At 41.5% G+C, this 16,480-nt stretch overlaps 3 protein-coding genes across 17 annotated transcripts in view; 1 reads left to right on the top strand and 2 right to left on the bottom strand.

Annotated features, from left to right (window-relative positions):
• Positions 1-712: 712 nt before the first annotated feature.
• LOC127613425 (heme oxygenase-like) lies at positions 713-3,886 on the top strand. Its single transcript, XM_052084459.1, has 5 exons — positions 713-872; positions 1,541-1,652; positions 1,724-1,939; positions 2,008-2,280; positions 2,676-3,886. The coding sequence occupies exons 1-5, from the start codon at positions 841-843 to the stop codon at positions 2,841-2,843; spliced, it is 801 nt and encodes a 266-aa protein (XP_051940419.1). The 5' UTR covers positions 713-840; the 3' UTR covers positions 2,844-3,886.
• Positions 3,887-4,551: 665 nt separating this feature from the next.
• On the bottom strand, positions 4,552-7,974 carry rnf11a (ring finger protein 11a). The gene is made up of 3 exons (XM_052084460.1): positions 7,597-7,974; positions 6,704-6,876; positions 4,552-6,165 (listed from the first exon to the last, which is right to left on the bottom strand). Exons 1-3 carry the CDS (start codon positions 7,693-7,695, stop codon positions 5,994-5,996), a joined length of 444 nt encoding a protein of 147 aa, XP_051940420.1. The 5' UTR covers positions 7,696-7,974; the 3' UTR covers positions 4,552-5,993.
• A 783-nt stretch (positions 7,975-8,757) lies between these two features.
• The window catches only part of LOC127613420 (nuclear factor 1 X-type-like), a 146,098-nt gene continuing 138,375 nt past the window's right edge, over positions 8,758-16,480 (bottom strand). For all 15 annotated transcript variants that reach the window (XM_052084441.1, XM_052084449.1, XM_052084452.1 and 12 more), the window contains one exon: positions 8,758-14,522. In XM_052084441.1, the coding sequence (XP_051940401.1) occupies positions 14,508-14,522 (15 nt within the window). In that variant the 3' untranslated portion in view covers positions 8,758-14,507. The remainder of the gene's footprint in view (positions 14,523-16,480) is intronic.

Here is a 16,480-nt window from a genome sequence, read left to right as displayed (position 1 = left end):
ATATTTGTAGTTATTTGCAAATTAATGTTGCTTTTTTGTTTTTTTTTCCTTTTGCAAGGCACAAGTTGTTAAAAGATGGCGCCAAAGCCCTTGCTAATAGGAACGTAGTAAATGGTGTCATGTAATCAGACGCGGTAGCCAAAAACTGCACTTTCGTTCCAGTACTGTTATTCAATTTAATAACTTTACTTAATATGATTACAGTAAAAAAACATTTTTAAATAATTACTTGAATAAGACTAAGTATTCAGTGAAACATGAAGTATTGAGTAACTGGTGAGTAGCTTGTTGTTTGAATCGTTATTAAATCAGCATATGAACATTCATTTGACAAAGAAATCAAATAGGAATGTGCAGATTTAGATATTACCCAACAACATAACTTTAAGTTAACTAAATTAAATCCCATTATAATAAATTTACGGTCTTTCTGCCTTGCAGATGGGGCCATTGAGGCTTTGTATTTGGTCTAGCTCAGTTTGATCAGTTACAAGGAGTCAAATATTGCATCAGAGGCCCTTCCTAGTGCCAAATCCCTTTGTCATGTTTAGCGTTAGTCCACAATGAACAAGTGCTGAACACCAAATGATGCGTCATGTTTAGCACTCGGGCCTCCTGTTATTCCAGGCCATTGCTCAACTTTTCCACTCTCTCTCTTCCCTAGGGCCCAAGTTGCTGAATCATGTTAAGTGGTTTGTGCTGACCTACCTTCCTATTTTCATTCCTGCAGTGGGAGGGAAGAGGAGGAGGAGTGTATAAAAGCAGAGTAGGATGGCTCAAGCTCGACAAAGACAATCACAGCAAAGCCGGTGACTACTGACTGAGAAAAAGAGCAACACAATGGAGACGCAGAAGATGCAAAGAGCAGAAAAGTAAGAATTGATTTGATTGATCTCAGTAGCCAATAGATTTGAATGTGGGTTGTATACAGCTTTGCATGTGCTGATTTTTGTTTATTTATGCCCATCATATACATAAAGTATTTATGACCGCCTTCATGTTAGACAGTCAGAAATATCTGGTCAATGACAGTTTTAATGATGTTGTCTTTGCACACCACCTGGATGACTGTGAAATAAAAAGATCAACATGTGGAGTTAAGAGCGTTCACAAAAATATGACATTTAGCACTTAGGATTGACAGACATTTTGTGAAAAGCATTCATAAGTATTTCAGTCGCGTGACATTGTAAATAGAGCCATTTATTGTGAATGAAAATTTGTTGCAGCCATGTAGGGGCCTGCATTTTAAAAAATGCATTCCTCAATTATCGTTAGTTTTGTCAAAAAATGAAGACATAACTCTTTGAGTTGCGTTTCACAAAGACATCCAGGCCCTCAGTTGCAGTTGCTTTGCCTTTTATCTTCAGCCAGACAAAAGCAAAGTCTTCTTGGATGAGATCAAGGCACTGATTTGACAACTCAAAGTATTATAACTTGACAAATAGCTCATCACTACAAACCTTTGCTGTCATGTTGCATGAAGCACGACTTCAACGTGGATGGTCATGACACTAATTATTGTATTTCCCCCCTGCAGGGATCTGTCAGAACAAATCAAAAATGTGACCATGGAGAGTCATATGAGGGCAGAGAACACAGAGTTAATGTTGAGCTTCCAGAAGGGGCAAGTCACCAAGCCGCAGTATAAAGTAACAACACTTTTCAAACTCTACTCTTCATACTCAGAGAACATCAACTCACCGCCTTCCTCATTCCTCAGCTTTTGCTCAGCTCCCTCCGTGAGATCTACCAGACCTTGGAAGATGAGCTGGACAGGAACTCCAACCACCCCGCCGTGGAGCCTATTTACTTCCCATCTGAGCTAGCCAGGCTGGAGTCCATTGAGAAAGACCTGGACTACTTCTACGGTCCAGACTGGAAGGAGAGGATCGTTGTACCTGCGGCTACAAGAAGATACTGTGACAGACTCCGCGAGGTCAGTTTCTTGCTGAGCACGCGTTTACCTCCATGATATGATGCTCATCCGTGCAATCTGATTTTCAGATTGGGGAGAAGAACCCAGAGTTTCTGGTGGCCCACGCTTACACCCGTTACCTGGGCGACCTGTCTGGTGGCCAGGTCCTCGGCCGCATCGCCCAGAAATCCATGGGCCTGAGAAGCGGCGAGGGTCTGTCCTTCTTCGCTTTTCCGGGCGTGTCCAGCCCCAACCTTTTCAAGCAGCTCTACCGGAGCCGCATGAATGTGCTGGAGCTGAGCGAGGAGCAGAGAAACGGCGTCCTGGAGGAGGCCGTCAAAGCTTTTGAGCTGAACATCCAGGTAGGGGATCATGACTTGAATCCATAGGTGGAGGCTTCCGGTCACGACCCAGATTGAGTCGGCAATTTTAGGACTTGCTTGGCTAAACCTGATGAAAGACCTGACGCGATTTTGACTAACTATTCGTGACGTTTGAGTTTATTCGAGCTCGAACATGAACACTGCTGTGTTAGTACAGCAAATTACCATGCCTATGTATACTGAGTGCAACATTGCAAATGTGTGAAGTTACTAGAATTGTTTTACGTTTAGTGGGAACTCAAATTGACTTTGATTTTCTTGCGTTAAAATTTGAGACATACTTATGACTTGCATACTGTACCTCTGCTAGGCTCACTCATCCCCCTTCTCCAGTCAACGTATTTCTCACCGATGTTTTACGGATTGCGTTTTAGGTCTTTGAGGATGTGCAGAAGATGCTGAGTGTGGCTGTGGACCATCAAGACTCCAAAGTTGTGAAAAGTAACTCTGCTCTACAAAGCTCCGTGATGGGCGCTCCTCTCTTCAGGATGCTCCTCGGAATCCTGGTGGCTGTTGTCACCATGGGAATCTGTATGTCGTAGGGCGTTGTGCATATTATGTGAGTCACCTGAGGGTGCACATAACCATGACTTCATTAAAACGGTTTTGGTTTTGGAATGTTCGCACACACCAGCAAAAATGAATGACAACATGACTGGCCAGTAGTTGGCGATGTCGCTTTGTAAAGAAACACGATGCAAATGGTCACCAACTGCTTTTAGTCATGCGTCTCAACAAAAAATCATTTTGCTAATGTGCGTGAAGTGACACGTTTGACGTCAACGCTACAATGGTGTTAAGATCTACCGTCATAGTTTATATTGCGACGTCCTTTCTCATTGTTCAGGCATTTTCCATTGTACAGCGAAGCCTTCACACTGGCGTTTGACGTTTCTAAAAGTTTGCGTTTTCACACTCGGAACACTGTTGTCATGTGAACAAATTGCCCAAAAACGACAGCACTCGACTCCGTTTGGAGTTTCAAAATGGTTCAGTGGAAAAAAATGTTACCCAAATTCTTTGAGCGCTGTCTTGGGGAGGTCATGAGCAAGACTGATTTCGCTCTTCCACTTTATGTGAACATCACCATTAATTTACCTGCCGGCAAGCCAGGTGATGTTGACAACACATCACCTTTTCAGAAGTGGTCTGAGACTCATTGCTGAATAGACTCATTGCTGAATTAGTTTTTGTGGGTAAGAGAGACTAAGAAGAACAGTTACAAGTGGACTTGGAAACGAAATTTCTTTTTGCATTCACATTGCAGCGGCATAACTTATTTCACTTCCACGTGCACTTCAGGTTTTAATGGGCCGAATGCAGTGGAAAGCAAGTGAATCCAGAGAGAGTATTCATTTCTTTTTATTGCACAGGTTAAAGATTTGAAACTGAACTGAGACCACTTCCAGATTCAATTCAGTTTTGGTTTCTTTGAATTGATACTATTTTACTGTAATATAATTGTACATATAATTCAATAATACACAAAGGCACTTGTATGTTCAATTGTAACTGTATTTTCTGATGATGTGTTTTATTCAAAGTTGACCTTTTTCATCGTAATAAAATGTTTTGTTGTGCATTATTTGCTTTTGTGAGTCGTTTTTTGTTGGCTACTGTTCAAAGTGTCTTTTTTTTTAAGGCGTACACAGTCGAACAACCATCTGCACTCACACTCATAGGGACAATTTAGAGTACCGGTATTTGGTTAATTTGCCATGCATGTTTTTGGAATGTACTGTAGGAGGAAACCGGAGTGTCCGGAGAAAACCCACGCAAGCACGGGGAGGACATGCAAACTTCACACAAGAAGGCCAGAGCCGGAATCGAACCCTGCATCTGTGCACTCTGAGGCTGACATGCTAACCCGTTGACCACAGTGCCTTCAGTTTCAGTACCAATTTATTGTATTGAACATCTTTAACTGCTTCAAAGAGTGGTTGGTCAATTTAAATTTGTCGCTATGTGTTTTGTAGGGAAAACAATTGCTTGGGAAGTGTGAACGTCGCTAAAACTAGCAAAGTTGTTGCTAAGTAAGTATTCAAGACCTTTCTTGACCCTAGCATGTTTTTGGAATATGGGAGTAAACTGGAGTACCTGGAGAAAAGCCAAAGTAGCACAGGAGAACATGCCAAGTCCACAAAGGAAACTTGAGTCCAAGGTTACTGGAAAGCTCAAAACTGAGGCAGATGCGCTAACCACGACCACGCCGTGCTGTCGCAAACAAAACACCAGCAAGACGACGGTACATTGGTTTGAAACATATTCTATGCTTTAATGATGGTTAGATAACTTTTCCTACACATTCGTGGATTGCACATAACTTAACGCAGATGACTGAGCAGCAGCGGGGTGGGAAAGAAAACAAAAACCTAACAGTGACGCATATGACAAGTGTGCTGGTGTCTGGCTCTCCCTAGTGGACGACTACAAATTGGAAGAACACCGTCGACATGATTGTACTTCACTTCCTTCAACCTTACAAGGCACAGCAGCTGGGCTAATTGAAAACGACACTTGTTAGTTGCTGATAGATACATTCAACTCTACTGCTGGCAACAAGCATACAAACAAGAGCTTGGTGGAAATGCATCACTTGCAGTATAAAGGCCATCAACTAAACAGTCAAACATCATTAAAAAAGGAGCATATTCCTTAACTCATAGCCCTCTATAAGAAAACTACATGTGAAGATTTATATAAAAAAAAAAGAACAACAAAATATTTGCAATACAAACTAACCCACCCAATTAATTTTGTAAAAAGAAGTACTAGGGCCACACTGAAACGAACTGGGAAGAATAAAGTTGTAATGTTGTGACAATGAAATTGGAATATTCAGAAATAAGTCACATTAAGTTAAAAAAGAAATTTCTATTTTGAGGGGGGGGGGGGCATGACAGACATTGCCAGAAAACAAATTATGAGAAAAATGTGATATTAAGAGAAAAAGTAACTAATTACATTCTAAAAAAAATTACAAGAATATAATTAGAATTGTGCTTTGAATTGTTTTTTTGGACACCCCTTTCATATATTGAAACAATGAAATGGTGCCAAATTATTATTATCATTATTATTTTACTGTGATAATGACACAGTCATGGGATGGTCTGCATGTTCTAAAGAAAAAAGTATTTCGGCACACTTCATGCACGTGTAAGTGATTCCAAAACTTTTCTATTATCGCATTAATAATCCATGAAGTAATTAATCCTGCGGGGATAAGGAAAAACTCTCTTCCTCTTGAATCTTAAATCATGACTACTGTACCTGCAGTCTTTCTGTTCAGGTTTCGTATTGCACATTTCAAAGACAGTTCAGTGACATTGGGGTCACCTCACTGCCGTATAATTAAACCTAAAATATAAATATCATACATTTTTGAGGCTATCTTAAAGTGAAATTATTTCTAGGAAAATGTGTTGCTACATGTAGTCTTCTTTCTTCTAGTTCAAATTGGCACACTGCCCCGTTGGAAACAAACAAACAAACAAAAAACATCAAAGGTTTTACGACCAATCAGATCCAAGCAATTACTGTAATGTACAATTTCTATGCATGTAAGCAATTCAAGAACATGAGCACAAAGACGCACGGCCTGGGCTACCTGTGCACAGCAGCTTGGACAAATTGGCCTAACAAGGGACAGTTACTTGGAACCAAGCCTGGGGATTACTTGTGGGCGGGGCTCAGTTGGCTTCGTAAGTGGCGAGCAGCGCGGCGTCCACGGGCTCCATGCAGGACGGGCAGGTAAAGGAGCGCATGAGCCAGGTGTCGATGCAGTCCAAGTGGTAGATGTGCAGGCACGGCAGGAACCGGATGGGGTCACCGTACTCAAAGTCCATCATGCAGATCACACACCTGGGACAGATGAGTGACTGGACTGGTGCATTGTGGCTGGACAAAATATGATTTTTCTTCTGACAGAGCAATGCACGGATTCCCAAATCACAGTCCATGAGCAGGAGTAACTTTCCCAAATTTACTCAACATTATGAATTCATAACTACGAATTTGGGCTGGACAATTTAGTCAGATCGACGAAATCGCTAAGGTTGGAATAAAATCAAAACAAAGCGTTATTCTAGTCAGTCTGTAGGCTCTACTCTTTTTACACATGTATAGTTTGTTGATTTATTAATATAATGTCTAGATAAGTTCAGGGCAGTCCATGTGGTTGCATGTCATTGTTTCATGAAATATGAAAAGTTCAATTATCTAACTATCTCTAGACAAGGAATGGATGGATTTCACATTTGGATGTTTAAAAAAAATAGTTAACATATATTGGAAACAAATATAACGATTTCTGTTAGATTTGATGGGACCAAAAAATTCTCAGTCAACCCCCCCCCCCCCCCCCAAAAAAAAAAGTCCAAGTAAAGTATTCACGACTCACTCTTTGACTTTGTGGTCGGAGGGGTTGGAGCCTGGATCAAAGATGCCTCTGGGCAGGTGATGGATGAGGCCGATACGCTGGGCGATGCGCACCTGCTCTTCCTCGCTCAGCTGACTGGCCAAGCGACTCTCCCCGGGCATGGGATGGTACACGGGCACGGGCTGCGGGCGCTCCTAGAAAAGCCGGCCAAAAAATAAAAAATAAAATAAAATCACATCCCCCTACCGACTGTGCGTGCTTTGTACAGGAGGTCCTTCGTATACACCCCCCCACCCCCCTCGCTCAATTTTGTTGTTACATTTATCCTCCTTTTTAAATGAAAGTCAACAAAGGCTTTATTTTTGTAAGACTTTGATAGAATGGATTACAGAGAAAGGCTTACCAAGATCTTTATGGTTTCAATGCCTTTTAAGACGTAAAGAAGTGCAGAAACCCTATGTGCTTTAACCATTTGGTATCCATTTACCACTTGGGCAATCTTCTGAGATACAATTCAAAAATATAAAGACAATAATGTTGAAATTGACACTGTCAGAGAGGTATTCATTGAACGCTGTGTTGATTGTTGGGATTGTACTTTCCAGGTAATGTACCTTCTTTAGCAACATGAGAAAGCTCTAAGTATGATGAAGAGCAGTTCGACTACGACCATAACAAATTACAAACAAACAAAAGGAACAACAATAATAAGCATTAGGTTTGCTTGATATGAAGCAAGAAAAAAAGACACAATTTCATAGGATAATATGAGCGTGTGTGCCTCGTATAATGAGCATAAGTGTCAATGTTGATGGTTAAATGTCGGCAGGTGGTTGGGAGATAAAGCTCCATCTTATACAGAGGTGGGTTATCATGTCGCTTATGTAGGTCGATGTGGGGCCGACTTGGGTCACCTGGTAGGGCGGCGGCGGTTCTCCGGGCAGGCTGCCCACCTCAGACTCGTTCAGCAGAGACAAATCATCCGCTCCTTGAGAAAACAGGCAGTTCCCCATTGAAGTGATAGCAGCATGAGCGACATACGCGCACACTCGACGACGCAACTAGCTTGTTTTCTCCTTTCTTTGGCGTCTTTGCAACAACAACAAAAAAATTGTGGCCAAAATTCGACGTCAGGTCACGAAAGAAACTCTCAGCGCTGTTTTCTAACAAAGGAAAATCTATCTGGTGACACTAATTTGAAGAGTTCGAACGAGTTATTTTCGTGTCCTAAATTCTTGTGTTTACAAAATGTAGACCGGAAGTATAGTCTGGGAGTTTTTGACTACTTCCGCAACCGAGGGCGCTTGTCGTCACGACTAAAAATACATTCTTTGGTATTTAAAACGTTAAGATACTGTACTTTAATTTACAACAGAACCACACTGAACAAAAATTAAAATATACCCCGTCTTATCAATGTACAGTATGTAAAGTTATACTGTACCCCTTACCGTTCCGAGAGAAGTGAATTCCTGGGTTACTTGATGGCAACTTCGCAGGCTGAGGTAATCAGGGCGCGCCCTTTTTGAGCTACATGACTTCGGTGACGCTAAGCTAGGAGGGGCAAAAGATGGACTCATAAAAGATGGTGGCACGCATTACTACATACGGTTGCGCACAACTGTCAAATTACACTCGGGAATTGAAAATATTTCATAGGAAAATAATGGTGATTCAAGTCATAAGTTTTGATTCAATTCGATTTTGATTCATCTGGTTGTGATTCTACACAGTATAAATGCTTGAATGTCGATTCAGTAAAAATTAAAACTACACAAAGGATGGGAGATTTTTTTTTAATTAACCGTCCCGTTATGTTTGTCAGTCAAACTCACCTATTTGCAAGTTAAAGTAAATGTTGAAAGTAGTATTTCGGTATAAGACTTCTGCTTGGGTTATCATGTATAATCAACAAATCCAATAAAAATGGCATTTGCACACATTATTGTGGATGTATTTTTGTTCAAATAAAAACAAGCATTCACGCCTACCTACCCTGCTCACAATGAATAAGTGTGTTTGCTTGAGTTTATTGTATTTCTGTAATATAAATAAAAACACGTGACATCGACGGGTACAGTCAAGAACATCCTTTTTATTCAATCAGGTGCTGCTCTTCTCAAACTGCGTTTTTCTTCTTATGGAAAAGAAACTGTAATTAACACATGCATTTCACCTAGAGCTCTGGGGGTGTTCTCACAAAGAAATGGTGCGTAGACAGAGGCGCAGAGGAGCTGGGACTAAAAGGAGTGGGGCCAAGGGGGCAAGGAGGCTGCTGCCTTGTAACGATACACGCTTAAGAAAACAAACTAAAGGAGAGAACACAGACTTGGAGCTGTCCAGCATGAGGTGAGGCAGAAGGAGAAAAAAACAGGGAACCCACCCCCACCCCCAAGAGGTCATGACCTCTTGTACGGCCAGCCAGTGTGTTTGAAGTAGTTAATACTGCTGAGAGTTTTACTATGTAAAACTCGCCATTAACGATAATACTTAGCACAGATTCCTTTGTGGAAATATGGTTGTGAAAATGCAAGCCCGCCCCCTTTCCTTCAACCTCATGCAGGATAAGTCCGGCAATAAGGTGCTTGTAGCTTTCATTTTAAGTCCAAGGCTTTCTGTCCTCAAAGAGCTTTTAAACACAGCATACCCTGATAAGCAAATATCCCAAAAAAATCATCCAAATTATAATGAAACAAAAAGGGGGAAGTAAAACAAAGCCAAACAATAAATAACCAAAACAAAAGAGCAAACTGTTATCCTAGTCCGAGCAGCCCCTGTTCCAACATCCTGAAGCGGTTCATTCAGCTTCCTCCATCCCAGAAACAGCCTTGAACCCACTCATCCATTCCTTAAAAAAAAAAAAAAAAACGACCCAAGGACACCCCCAAAAGCCCGTCAGCGTCATTTGTTCACGTACATTAGCTGTTGAATGGAGAAGCAGAAGTGATGGGTATGGCGAGATACAATGTGAAGCATACAGACAAGAATAACATGTGAGCTAACTGCATTCTGCTCAGACAAAAAAAGTTTCTCAGTAATATTTTTTTTCTTTTTTTTTTGGTCCCGCCCTTCAGCAGGAGAGAGCGAGCCAGTGAGCGAGAGTGACGGACACACAGTTACATACTACTCGAGTGTCAAAGAGAAAATAGACAGTGGAGACAGGGGTTGGGTTGGGTTGGGGCGGTTGGTGGAGGGGGAAAAAAAAAAGCAACAGCCCAACAATGACACTTTTCTTTTTTGTCATCATTTATCGTGAAATAACTAATTGACACCTTTTATATCTGTATGCAGATTTCAGCATTTAGATATGAGGAAGTGAAGGGAGGAACGATAATGATTCATTTGAAACGTTGTGCTCGAGCGCGGCACTCAGGGAATAGCCAGCGAAACAAACAAAACAAAAACTGGATTACAAAATGGAGTCTGTGAACAAAAGGCACTTTCAAAGGACAACCTTTAACTGCTGGAAAACTATACACTACAGCACAAGCACTAGAAGAGTCATTTACAGAGGCGGGTGGAGGCGGCGAGGGGGGCGGTGGCGATACTAAGAATGGGGGGACAACAGGAGAGATGCTCACAATGCTGCCTAATGGTAAAAACGGGTCTCGTGGTGTTTGGCCGCGTTCTACTTTGTGTCGTGGTGTCAGCGTGACTCTGGATCAAGCTTTTGTTTTTGGATTTTGGCCAATGTTTGGAGTTTTCTGCTGGTGAGTTTTAGGCAGCGCTTGGGTGAGAAAAAAAAGTTGCCTGGTTTTATTTACGTGACAGTCAGTTTTGATTGATGGATCAGAACCCACCCCCCATCCACTCAATAGAAGAAGAATACAAACAGTACGAGAGAGAGATATAAGAGGAGTAATAATGCTTTTTTTGTTCATGACCATTTGTTTCTAATAGTTGTGAACAGAATTAATAATGTTTAAGGAGCACCAGTTTTCACTTGATGATAAAGAAGTTGTGTAGATTTGTTTTCCTTCAGCCCTCCCGCATATTTTTTTGTATAAACAAATGATTACACAGAAACATTAAAAAAAAAGAGACAAAGAAAATAAAAACAATACCCCCGACTTACAAAGACTAGGATTTTTTTTTTCTTTTCTTAATCATGGCCCTCTAAGTTTAGAGTCCCGGAGCTTATGGACTTGCGACAAATACATTTTTTTTTCTCTTTTCTCGTAGCTTTCTTAAAAATCTCTAACAGACAAACACAATGATCTACCCAATGCATTGCACGTGGCTCAATCGACACATATTTCTCAATAATAATACTTTCCATCAAAAAACAAAACATTTTTTTTCTTCTTCAATCCTACAGTCAAAATTTGTTGACATGTTTATCTAAGGTATTAGAATGCTGCGCTGCTGCACATGTGTGTGGTGTCGTTTGGGGCTGGGACTGCAAAGGGAAAGTCAGGTGATGTCACCCGAAGGGTATTCTGGGAAAGCTTCAGAAAATAACTAGACTGCCCACTAGCTTGTGGAGCAAAAAGTTCAAAAGGAGCATACTTATATCATAAATATATATGTACTGTATAAGATCTCTCTCTCTCTCTGTATGTCTTTATAAAAAGCATGTTTAGCGTCCTTTATAAAGATGTTTCCAGGTCAGGGTTTCCCAAATTGTGGGGTGGCACATTAAAAAACAAAACAAAAAAAGCAAAATTTTTTTCGGTAAGATCATCAGAATAAAAGAATAAAACATTAAAAATATATATGTTATTTGTTATCATAAATTATATCAACTTAATGCAATTTGTGGTGTTAAAATTCATCGACATCTATTTTTGCCTTGACCAATGCAATGCAATGACCAAACCAGTTACGGAATTAATTTGAAAAACTTTGGTGAACCCAACATTAATCCCTCGTGTGATATTGTTTAGTTGTTTATAACACCAAATGAACAACAATAATTAGTTTGTAAACTGCAATCATGACTTGGTCATTCACTTCTACGCAAAGTAAAATTGTATCCCATTATTTGATGAATCGATGGAATAATCTGTTCTAAAAATACTTGACAGTACCAGCTCAAAATTTATTACGTGATGGCTTGTGCTGAATTGGGAAACCCTGACCGAGGCCATTGTTTTTAGCTTTGAGCATTAGCTAACATGCCAGAAAAACAACCTGAAGTGTAAGACTAATTGCATGAAGTGAATACAGAGGCACTTTCATATTACTGTTAATAGTTTTGTTATATGTTTTAGCACATACGTGTTACACGAGAGGCCGAGACCCGAATCTCGGTCTTTACTATCCCTGCAAAACAGAACCTACAGCAAGGCAGTCCAGTTATTTTTTGATAGCGGCTTTTGATATTGGGTTGTGTCATGATGCAAATGCTTGATGTGAACAGTTTACATGTAACAAATGTCAATTTGGACAAATCTCAAATGAATGAAAAACTATTAACAGAGGCATTTTGGAGAACCAAATATCATTCTATGACACATGTTAGTGTGTGTGTGTGCGTGCGTGCGCGCACGTGTGTGTGTATGTGTGCGTGTGTTCCTTTGAGTGGACTATCGGGTGAAGCAACGCAGGGGATTGTGTGTGATGAGCTGGTGTTACCGTGCTGTCCTTGCGCGCGAGAGATTTTGAGAAGCTGTCTAGCTGACATCTACTCACTGAAGTCCGGGCCTGGTCCGAAGCATGCTATACAGTTACTGTGGCCAAAAGTGTTATGACATGCAAAACAATCCAAGTGGAAGAAAACCAAAAGAAAAAAATACCAATAATAGATGAGATCACAAGAAAAAAAAAGCCCTAAAAGCTAAATGAAAGCTAATAATATGAAGCTTATGCAGTGTGTGTGTGTGTGCGTGTGCATGTTTTTCTGGTAAAATAAAAAAAATTGAGAACAGGGATGGGCATTTGACTACGTTTCCTTGAATTGAGCTGTGTTTTTTCCCTATATTTTTTAAGATAGGAGAATGTCTCCCTAGATGTATTGAAATCCTGCCATGACAGTTTCCAACGAGTTGTACTTCTTTAGATGGCAAAATCCAGTGTTCCCTGCTATATCTTTCATTCTCCGTGATCGTTTTATAAGGACCCGGGCAATTCTGGATTTAGTTTTACCAATCTTCAATGTAGTATCACACGGTGCCATGGCTTATGGGGCAGCATTGAGCACGATTGGAAGCAATGCAGCGTGATTAAGAGTGAAGAGGAAGAGAAGGTCCCCAACTACGTATGAGTAATAGTCATTTAGTATTTTTATTTTTTCCAAAATCTTGTTCTTGCACTGGACGGACGGTCTTTTAATAATTTTCATAAGCTATGATGCAAATGTCGTTCACTCTTTAGTCCGTAATTGCTTTTAAACGTTGTACTAATTATGTGAAGCACATTTAGTTATCTTCGGTACTGAAATGCAATGTATAAATAAAGCTGCCTTGCCTTGATCGCAGAACTGCGCCAGCGAGAACAGACATTATTCAAGAATAATTGTGTGTTTTAACACTTTTAAGGGGTTTTAAAGTTTAAATGAGTTCAAAGTGAGGTGGAGAGGGGAAACCTTTTTTAATTTTTTTTTTTACTTTTTCAAATGCTCTTTCTATATGTTGTGGATGGGTCTGGAACATATCCTCTCTGGTGATAGTGGTGGTTGTTCACTGTAGTTGTCAGCCAGGCAAGTACAGTAGATCACTCCATTTTGCCTCACAAGACACGATTAATCTATTTATTGTGCCCATCCCTATTTCTGATAAAAAAAATAATGAGTGGCTGTGTGACAGACTATTTAAGGTAAGATGGTTGCAAATGTATGTGTGTGTGTGTGTGTGTGTGTGTGTGTGTGTGTGTGTGTGTGCGTGCGTGTGTGCGTATGTGTGCGTTGCACTTGAGGGGGTAAATTAGACTTGGATGCACAGCCACATATCTGTCAAGCCTCCTTGGCCCTCCCTCATCGCCCTTGTGGCCGTGCATGTGCAATTCTGTTCATCCCGAATGAGAATTAATAGTGCATAGGTGATGGGATGAAAGAGCACATGTAGCCTTTAGTGTTTTTAAACGCTTGCAACTGGCTAACGCTTATTCTCCCCCTCCCCCCCGCCCCGCGGAAAAAAAAAAAGAAATAGTTGCCCTGATACTTGGACAGGTAAACAACAAAGACCAGCCACTTAGTGCATATAATGTCACACCATCTGATGGCGTCACGCGGGATTGGCCAATCGCAAATCAATGGGTCTTCAGGGCTGAGCGAATGAGGTGCATGAGAGGGTGGGGGTGGCACGCAGGGATGTGGCTGCGTGGGTGGTCTTGAACTTAAGTGATAGTGGTGGTCATCAAAGTGGGCGTCACCAGGATCTTTGAGATCAGTTAGCGCAATTTAGGTGACTACCATTTTGTGTTTTAACCTAACAGGCCAATGCGTGGAGTTTCGTGGTGGAGAAGACAAAATGATAACAAAAATAAAAGTGATTAAAAAATAAAAAATAAAAAAAGAATGTAAAAATTGGTCAATTTCCAGGTTGCCATATTTGTGTTTCCTGTCCAACATTTCCTTGATGAGCGTGCGACAGTTCCTCGTCTTCCGCCTGGCGGTGCGAGTCTGTCCACTCCATCTCATGGAGCCCTCCTGCATTTCTGAAGGCGGGTTGGGGGGTGGGGGGTGGATACGAACGTTCCAGTTCAAATTGGTTTAGATGGGAGTGGCCACTTGGGGTGGGGCGGGGCCATGTGGGGGTTCTGTAGTTGTACTTTGTACAATGTGGGCCAGAGAGAAACCTTTTTGAGTGTCAGCAGTCTGCTCTTGATCATTTCTTTTTTCCAATTTTCATGACACCATTTTAGTTGTTGATTCGTCGAGACCATGTCAGAGGAACCAGGACTGTGGAGGAGAAAAGACAAACAGTTAGTCATTGTTATGCTGCCGCGGAAGGGTACCAGTGATGGCAAAGAGGGGAACTATGACAAAAATATGACTAAAATGAGTTTTGAACTCAATGGTGCCTTTCAAGGCACTCTAGCACACTATGATGAAGAGCCACAACCGGGAATGGATATGCGATGTGGTGAAGTGGGACAAATGTCTCTGTCTCTGTCCTGGCTGTTCTGTTCTGCAATTACATTATCATTGAGTAGCAAAGTAAAAGTAATGTTTTTCTGATTTAATCTAACTGTTCCATAGTAAAATTGGTGAATTTAAATGTATTTACACATCTCTGTGTTCAAATGTATTCATTTTGTCGTATCATTTGTTGAATAATTAGAAATAAATTACAAATTGTAACAATTTGGCTGCTGTAATGCAATAGTGTACACCACTAAGATACATTTTTTGACCACTAGGTAGCACTCTCCAATGCCTGTTTTTGTTTTGTTTTGGGGGTTTTTGCACAGCTCAGCTACACTACATAGAGTGAAAAAAGTAATAAGGTCAATTTTGCCACTCACTGTTTTAAAGAGGGCTGACTCATGCTTTTCTCTGATTAAAAACAGTTGTGTTTGTTGACAGCTGTAAAGCGCAGGCCAACTATTCTTGTATTTTAACATGGATCCAGTTTCTGACTACTGATAAAAAAAAATTCTCTGTGATATTATTAAACAGAACTAAGGTGAAGACTCCTCTTAGAGAGAACATTTTGGCATTGGCCGATGCTCTCTGGCTTTTGTTCGCATTCCACGGGCCTCGACCTGGGAAGTGCGGCAAATCAGGCCGCCGTGTTGTCACAGTTTTGTTCAAACCTCTCCAAAGTTTCAATCCTTCGTCTTCTTTCCCAGCCCTGACTCTTTAGCGTTTGTAGTCGATCCATCCTCCTGGCTTCCACTTCCATTAACCCCCTACTCTCTTCCTCTCCATGTAATCACCACTCCCCCTCCCCCCATGTAATCCTTGGCAGAGGAAAGTAACCCCAGGCCCCCCCTCGCTCGTCCAAGTCCAACAGCCTATGACATCATGTCTGGTTGCCAGCAGCAACCAGACAGCCGGGACGTGACTGTGGAGTGCAGTGAGCTTCAACTAACTCCCTTGCTCTTTTTTTCTGTCCCTAGTCCTCTGTGTCTCTGGCTTTTTTTTTTGAGGGGGGGGGGGCCCTCAGTCCTGTCCACTTAATATTGCTCTGCCTGCACCGCTCACATCTCGCCACCAGAGAGCTCCTCAGACCGCTTTTTTCCCCCTCCCAGACTCAGGCCTCCAGTACTAGCAAAGAGTGACCGACATAAAAAACTTTGGAGTAAAATTACACGATAAGTCTATAATGCATGATGAACTTTACGCGTGAACTTTACTTGACCTTCTCTAATCTTATGAATGCACATGTTCAACCATTCGATGTTTCTCGAACAAGGAGCTGCATGGCAAAATTTACAACAGGTGTTCGGATGCATCTCCTGGTCCAGTACAGTTCCATGCACTGTGACACCTAGCAAGGCTACAAAGTCGTCACAGGGCGGCATCGGCAGGTTGTAACAGAGATTCAGAGAAACTGGAGGAGTCATGGAAAGACTCCTGCAAGACCTCATTAAACTGCTTGAGTTTTCATCATATGTCTTTGTTAGGATTATGAGGGTCAGGACCAGTTGAGACGAACGCTTGGGTACGAGTACACGAGTGGAGATAACCCCCCCCCCCCCCCTACGTTCGCTAAGCGATTGTAGGGGATAATAAGATCTTTTGAACAGATGTAAGCTGTCGTCAGGTGGGGGGGGGGGGGTGACGAGGGCCAGGAGTTCTGGCACGGGGGTTACGTGTTCATGCGTGTGTTCGATGCATGCTCAGACACATTTGGATGGGGTTTGAATGCCCCCTCTGTGCCAGGGCTGCATCTGTGGAAGAGTGGTGCAGGT

This window comes from Hippocampus zosterae, chromosome 13 (genome assembly GCF_025434085.1).
Source record: "Hippocampus zosterae strain Florida chromosome 13, ASM2543408v3, whole genome shotgun sequence".
In the NCBI taxonomy this organism is placed as follows: Eukaryota; Metazoa; Chordata; class Actinopteri; order Syngnathiformes; family Syngnathidae; genus Hippocampus; species Hippocampus zosterae.
This window is presented reverse-complemented; position numbering and strand designations above follow the sequence as displayed.